At 34.2% G+C, this 7,780-nt stretch overlaps 1 protein-coding gene across 2 annotated transcripts; it reads left to right on the top strand.

Moving 5' to 3' along the window:
- The first annotated feature begins 613 nt into the window (after nt 1-613).
- GNPDA2 (glucosamine-6-phosphate deaminase 2) lies at nt 614-7,290 on the top strand. 2 transcript variants are annotated; one of them, XM_018068745.2, is made up of 6 exons: nt 621-1,336; nt 1,645-1,746; nt 2,204-2,386; nt 2,712-2,896; nt 2,990-3,164; nt 6,261-7,290. In XM_018068745.2, exons 1-6 carry the CDS (start codon nt 1,213-1,215, stop codon nt 6,317-6,319), a joined length of 828 nt encoding a protein of 275 aa, XP_017924234.1. In that variant the 5' UTR covers nt 621-1,212; the 3' UTR covers nt 6,320-7,290. The 2 variants fall into 2 exon arrangements, with proteins under 2 accessions (XP_017924228.1, XP_017924234.1); XM_018068739.2 differs by having other exon boundaries at nt 614-1,336; nt 2,712-3,164.
- Nucleotides 7,291-7,780: the final 490 nt, after the last annotated feature.

Here is a 7,780-nt window from a genome sequence, read left to right as displayed (position 1 = left end):
GGAAAAATCGCTGGAGGTTTATGAGGCCGCCCTTAAAGCCGCGGGGTCTCTTCCTGCTGGCCTGCTTTTCTGTGCTCCTCGGGGGTGTATGTGAGATCCTTTTGTGTCTGTGTAGTAGCGTTTTCTCTGCAGAGGTGAGTTTGACTTGTCACGGCTCAACTGCCCGTGGAGAGGAAGCAGCACACGGCGTTTCTTTCTTCTTTTAGTGGGACAAACAGATGTGAAACACAAATGTATTTTAATTCATATTTGTGCTTAAAACGAGACTCTCGTTTTGGGTCAGCTACGAGTAGTGTGCACTACAGGTGGTTTGGCACTTAGTTGGCCTTGGGCTTCTGGCAGCTGTGTTGTTTTCTGGCTAATGCCAAGCACATTCAGACCTGGGAAGAGAAGAATAATACATCACAGACTGGCTTAAGAGCCCCAGTCTTTCTGGTGATTACCTGACTCTGTTAAACTCTCGTGGTAAAATGAGTTTCACTTAAATGCAAGAGATGCTTGTATACATCTAGCGAGCAAGCTTCTTTTCTGGATATTCATCTTAGAAGTTGATACCATTGCGCTCAAAATAAAGCTTTCTAAACTTCTGTTTAAAGTTATGTCGAAAAGAAAAAAGGTTTACAATTCACAGGGAAAGATAATATGAGGTCACATTTCAAATATCTAATGCTTTAACTTTTTTTTGCAGATTAATAAACATACTGAAGCATTTTATGGAGCTAGAATGGCAGTGAAAGGAATTTTAATTATTTACTTCCAATTAGGTATTTTAAATAGAGAAACATGGGGCTATTTTGGGCCTTGTTTTTGAAATTTTAGGCCTTCAGTTGGTCATAAGAAACAGGAGTTAATCTCAGCGTTTGAATATTTCCTCTTTTCTAACTTGACTAAAATGTTGAAGTTCAAAATGGCTTATTCATATTTTGGTTTAACTTTTTCCTATAAGTTACTTTAAATTAGTGTGTGAATTTTAATAAATATTTTGACTGGAATCTTTCAGTTGGATTCTGTAGCTTTGCTTTTGATTGTCCAGCTTGAACTAGGACTGCAAGAATGTGTTATGCTTATGCAAGTGATCGGCATGAAAGGTTATTTTTTATCTCCACTGTTATCTAAGAGTTTTGCAACTATTCATAGGGTGCTTATTTTTAAAACTTTGACATTTTCTCCAGGTTTAAGTTTGTTTTATAATACACGTTCCTCACTGCCACAATGAGGCTAGTAATTCTTGAAGATTATGATCAGGCTAGTGAATGGGCAGCAAAATACATCTGTAATCGTATTATCCAGTTCAAGCCAAGTCAAGGAAGATATTTCACGCTTGGTCTACCAACAGGCAAGTTTTATTCAAAGTCTGTGTAAATAAGTAAACCTAGAACAATGTTTGTAGCATTGCTAGTAGATACAGTATTTAAAAGAACATAAGTATTATTTTTGGTAATAGTCCAACATAATTTTTTTAAAATATGGATTTGCTTTGTGTGAAAAGTTTTAATGTTTGAGAAGCTTAGAAATACTAAATGAGAAATAGCAGATTGCTTTTATGTTTAAAAGTATTGTAGCAAAATTTGACTACGAAGAGATTTAAATACACTGAAAATGTTGTGCAGATACATAGAATAGTAGAAAAATTTTATTTAACAGGTAGTACGCCTTTGGGATGCTACAAAAAGCTGATAGAATATCACAAAAATGGAGATCTCTCTTTCAAATATGTAAAGACTTTCAACATGGATGAGTATGTAGGTAAGATGCGCTATTATTTCAGAACAAACTGTACTGTTATTTTTTTCCTCCTTATAAAAACTATTAAATACTTCGTCAAAGAATGAGATCAGTCTAGTATGTTTGTACTCTTATGTTAAATTTCTGTCCATGGGGTCATCTTAAGCATTTTTTTCTATTTATCTACAAAAATGCAAAAATAAACAGTGCAGAAAGGACATTGTAATGTAATATTGTGACTGCATGTCTGTTGAAGACTTAATACTCTTTGTGATAAGACATATGTGAAGTGAATGCAAACCAATTACCTTGTGCATGCCAACACAAGAAAACTTTCTTCTCAATGTTATTTCCAAACTTGCTTTATCTGACTCAGTTAGGTTTGCCTTGCATGCCCTACGTCGGTTACAAATAAACTAGAATTAAGGCTGTTTGGTTAAATCTTGTCTTATGTTAATTTCACTCTAAATGATTTCAGGGCTCCCTAGAAATCATCCAGAGAGTTATCATTCCTATATGTGGAATAACTTCTTTAAGCATATTGACATAGATCCAAATAATGCTCATATCCTTGATGGGAACGCTCCAGACTTACAGGCGGAATGTGATGCATTTGAAAAGAAAATTGAAGAAGCGGGAGGGATTGATCTGTTTGTTGGAGGTATGAGGAAATGCTTTATGGTTAGTTTCTATTCAAGCATGTACACTGATTCTTTAATCATTATTTTCATGACTTGGCTAAACCTAGACTTTTCAGTTATGGTGCAAGAAAGTTCTGTAACTAACAAAAAATCAGTATGAATACCAAAACAGAATGGTTGGTGTCCAAGTTTCTAATGACTTAATTAAATTAAGTTTAGAATGTTTTTTTATTGAAAATGGGGAAAAGAAAGAATGAGTCCTAAAAACTGTTTATTCATTTAAGATGTTTGAGGATATTTGTTGACTCAGGTCTGGAATGATTTACTTTTTTTAACTTTGAAAAGGCATTGGTCCAGATGGCCACATTGCATTCAATGAACCCGGATCAAGTTTGTCTTCAAGAACAAGATTAAAGACTTTAGCAATGGACACCATTTTGGCAAATGCTAAATACTTTGATGGAGACTTATCTAAAGTACCAACTATGGCGCTAACAGTTGGTGTGGGTACAGTGATGGATGCTAGAGAAGTAAGAACTCATTTAGTTCTAGTTGCATGTGTGTTTTCAAGACTAGTTGGTATTGATACTGGGATTGAAAGTAAAGAGACCTTTGTTTTGCAGGTGATGATTCTTATAACAGGTGCACATAAGGCTTTTGCATTGTACAAAGCAATTGAAGAAGGAGTCAATCATATGTGGACAGTTTCTGCTTTCCAGCAACACCCTCGCACTATCTTTGTGTGTGATGAAGATGCTACTTTAGAACTAAGAGTCAAAACTGTGAAGTACTTTAAAGGTGAGCACTGAATCGGAGGTTACATGTGTTCAAAAAATGCAAACTCAACAGATTTAAAATTATATTGATTTAAGTCTGAGCCTTCAACACTTTACAGTATCTAATGTATAATGTTATATGTTCAAAATACTAACTGTTAACTTATTTCTCGTGTATGGAAAATTGCTAGGAGGCATAACTTGTGCTGCTTATATTCCTGACAAATCTACTTGGGAGAAACATTTCCTTTGCTTCTAGTTTGAAACAATAATTTAGTAATCTTCCACGTCAAACAGCAGCAGTGTTCCAGAATACAGCTCATAACTATAATGGAAAGTTTCACTTAAAAAAACCACATTTATTAATCCTGATATATTTTCATACTGCCTTTGCTGTGTGCTGTAACATGCTGTCTAGTAAACTGGAAATGTATGATACAGACTTTGAAGCCACACGAGGACATTTTTCATTCAATGCAATTAGCATAACAATCTATACTGACTTTGAACACATTGCACACTTGTACTGTGCTTTTCATATTTGTAGTAGGTATATTGGGGCAAAATTGAAGTCAGGATATTTGATAGTCATTGAGACTTCCTAATTTGAATTGTTTCATTGAGACTGTAGAAGCTAAGAAAAGTAGTTTTCTCCTGACTGTATTAGCACAGCACATGGAATTGTGTGAAATGATTGTCTTTCTCACTAGCATGGGTACCTGTAGTAATTGAGGTATCAGAGATCAAGATTGTAATTTATTAAATTCTTTTTTAAAGCATTGTATCAGCAGTGCTCATATATGTATTAGACTGCAATTCGGACATTACTGTGATTTTTATTCTGATAACACTTGTGGCCAATTTGTTAATTTTGGATTTTTTCAGTATGCTGTCCTCTGCTGTGTGTTTGCAGGGTAGGGGGGAGGGTTAGTCTTTAGCTGTATCACACTGCTAGATATTGTTGTTTTCAAAGATAAGCTTCTTTAACTGCTTGGATAAATTTTAAACATTATCCTGTATTTCATATAAACAGAGGCTATACTTGGGAAAGATAAACATAATGTAGAATTACTAGGTATGAATGACACTGAACATTGCTTTAAAAACATCAAGGGCTACAATTTATGAATGTGTGCTGTTGTGTCACACTGTATTGAATAACCCCGCAATATACAGCAATAGAATGCTTAAAAAGACTGTTTAGTGTAAACTTGCTTAATTTTACCTACTCTCAAATCAGTGAGACTTTCCCTTTTAAAGATGAAGGAAAGATCAATGTGGGTCAAATTTGGAATTATTTCTGAATCTTGATCTTTAGGTTAGTTTTCTTAAGGAAGCTAGATAGTTCTTAATACTGCTATTTACGGTAGTGATTTACTGGGATTTTTCACTACTTAAAAATTCTCAAGGTAATATATGAAACTGCAATTTTATTTTTTTTTATAATCAAGTACCATGCTGGCTGGTAAATAGAATAACTTACTCCATTTTTTTCTAACTTTCTGAAAACCTATTATAGGCTAAAAGTATGAAGTGTACTTAAATGTTCTTATGGTAAAAGGGAAAATAACTTTCTTGAAGAATGAAACAAAATGAATTTTGAATTTACTAATTTTTCTGCAGATAAGTTAGTTTAGGATAGTTTTTTGCATACTTGTGCATGCTCCTTTTAAAACTGTATGCAGAAATCTGTTTATCCAAAACATACTTGAATATACAGTGGGACGCATACCTTAAAAAAACCCTTTTGTTTCTTACTGATTTTCCTGTAACAATTTTGCTAATAGGATTTAAATATTCTTCATTAAGTATGGCAGAGGCAATACTTAGTAAGCATTTTTCATGCATCTAGGAAGTGAGTAATTATCTCCTTTTCATTTCCTCTTTTTAGAAGAGGAAAACACTGGTAGGAAGCTCAAAACATGTTTCTAGTTTGAGCAGTGTGTGCAGCTGTTACTCTTTCAGTACAAATGACTTTATATCAAATGTATACTTAATTTTTCTCACTGTTAAACTGAAAAATATTATACTTGATCTAATATCTTCATTTTATATTAAATGATGACACAATGATTAGTAATAGATGCTGCATAAAATGCCTTCTGTTGTGGTCACTACAGTAATGACCTTAAAATTGTATAGTTATTGCATGTTGCTGCAGTGACACTAAGGTTGCCACCAGGTGCATCATCTAGCAAAGGTATTTATGTACTACTTGCATATTTATTTCATGGTATTTAAGAAAATGACTCGTAATGTTGCGTATTTTAATTTTAGAAGTTAGTCTTTAGTTTGATGCTAAAATGGACTTTTACTTTGCAGATTGTGAATGTTGATCAGTTACTGCTATTAGTCCTTAAGGTGAAATGAAGTTTAAAAACCTGCCAGTGACCCAGTGTCATACATAGGTAGATATAGGTAACATTTTTACTAAGTAATAACAAAGTAAAGAGGGAAGCATCTTTTTTTGTTAAATGCTCTTCAGGTTTTTCCAGAATTGAAGTAGTTGAGTAGGAAAAAAAATAACACCCCCAGTCATAGCTATGGATGACTTGTATGAGGAAAAAAAAAAAAGCCCAGTTAGAACAGTTTGAATTTCAGTTGAACTACTGAAATTCTGAATCTGCATTAACAGTCTGGATAGTTTTAGTTTGCTTTTGCCTGTCTAGGACCAGACAGTGATACCACAATGCTAGAACATTGCAATTGAAGAATTCAAGCTGCAAAAGTATCACTATGTATATATCTGATTTTTTATGACAAATTATGGTGTGAGGGAATTATGTTGCTGTTATGCAGTTTTTAATACAGAACAAAAGATGTATTCAATGAATTTGGAAGCATTCCAGATCTGCTTTTTGGGTCTGTTAACAGAGAAATGTCTGATCCCTGCTCAGTTTATACTGCAGATATCATTAGTACGTAAGTGATACAGGAATATATATATATATATATGCTGTCTCCCATTTTAAATTGCTTTAAACAGACATTATTGTTCTCTTCAGTGAACTATTTAAAATGTATACTTTGAAGCAAACTCCAAATAAAAATGTGGATAGAAGGACATGTTGAAAAATTATAAGTAACGTAAAGCTGGCATTGTTGCTTTCCCCCCAAGGTTTAATGCATGTGCACAATAAGCTTGTGGACCCACTGTACAGTATGAAAGAAAACTGAAAGAAGAATTGAAGAGGAACTCCATGTGGGTCAACAGCAACCGTTTTAGGTAGCAGATGAGTTCACTGCTATGCAATATGCTGAAAACCGTTTAAAAGGGGGAATCCTACGTACTGTATTTTTTAAAAGGTCCAATATCTGTACATTCACATTCCATCTGTTTGCTGTGTTGTGCATTTTGCTTTAACATTTGGAGCTTTGCTGTTGGGTTGTACATCACTAAATGGAACAGAATAAACCTGTGAGAGACTGCATGTTATGTAGAGAGGGGAAAAGCAGAGCACTTACTCTAGCACAGCAGTGTAATGCATCTGCCTTGTGTTAAAGATGATACTTTATTTCCTGGAATTTGTAATTTTTGGCTTGATTAGTGTAACTACATTTTGCATTTGTGTCTCTAGGCAGAATGGTTTTGGCCTTTGTCAATACTATGGACTTGTAATAGTTGTACAATTTCTACTATGAAACGTTCTGTTTACATGTATCTAATATACACTGAGCTTTTGCACTTGGTTGCCTTAAATTTATCTTAAACAGTTTTTGGGCATCTCAAGACCTGCTGTATAGTTCAGACAAATGAAAATACAAGAACAGTGCCTAAAAATGCACCAAATTTTTGCAAGTTATAACTTACTCCACGGATAAAAATATTAAACTTCTGCCATAGCACTTTTTCCTCTCATGTATTTCAAGTTACTTTAGGATTTTTATATTTTTGGTAATCAAGCTTTATACATAAGGAAAAATCTAAATGTTCTTTTCTGGAGGTACCTGTTCAATTATATAATTGATGTTACTATTAAATACCTGAAAAGATGTTAAGTTACAGGAACATAATGTCTGCAAATTTAATGGTCATTTAAAGCCAACTGTTAATCACTTTCTCATTGTATCATTATAAACATTGAGCTGTTACAAGGAATGTTATTTCCTACTTTGAATATAAGTAAAACTTAAATATAAATCTCTAATTTCAAAATTGTTTCATTTCTAATATAAACTGTCATGCATAAATACTTCAGGGCTTCAGGGAGTGATCAGGCACCAAAGGAGGAAGATGAGAGTTCACTGATTTAGACTTTTTGGGGGGGAGCAGTGGGATCATGTCCTTGTGTAAAATACTCACTGAGAGAAAGTGCAACAAAGCAGAACTTGAGGAATTTAACTCTTCACCTAGATGACAGGCAGGTAGCCTTAATTACAAATCACATTTTCTCCTTAGGACGTGGTAGAGTCTCATCTAGGCTCACCTTTCGCATAAAGGGTGAGACCAGATGGTCTTTTAACATCCCTTCAAACCTGGACTGTTCTGTGGTTCTGTGAAATTACAAAAGCATGGAAGAGTCTGTCTTAAAAGCTTTTGGAGGTGGGCAAGCAGTTGTAAACACAGTATATAGCAGGGTCATTAACTTGCATTTATGATTGCCTTGTGTACACTGTATGTTAAGCACACTGCACTGT

This window comes from Manacus vitellinus, unplaced genomic scaffold (genome assembly GCF_001715985.3).
Source record: "Manacus vitellinus isolate BGI_N305 unplaced genomic scaffold, ASM171598v3 scaffold_0_pilon, whole genome shotgun sequence".
In the NCBI taxonomy this organism is placed as follows: domain Eukaryota; kingdom Metazoa; phylum Chordata; class Aves; order Passeriformes; family Pipridae; genus Manacus; species Manacus vitellinus.
Note: the sequence above shows the minus strand (reverse complement) of the source record. Positions and strands in the feature narration are given on the sequence as shown.

Coding starts and splice junctions, on each gene's coding strand:
- GNPDA2 (XM_018068739.2), top strand. CDS start 1,213: ATGAGGCTAGTAATTCTTGAAGATTATGATCAGGCTAGTGAATGGGCA. Junction 1,337..1,644: donor CACGCTTGGTCTACCAACAG/GCAAGTTTTATT, acceptor TTTATTTAACAG/GTAGTACGCCTTTGGGATGC. Junction 3,165..6,260: donor AACTGTGAAGTACTTTAAAG/GTGAGCACTGAA, acceptor TTTCCCCCCAAG/GTTTAATGCATGTGCACAAT.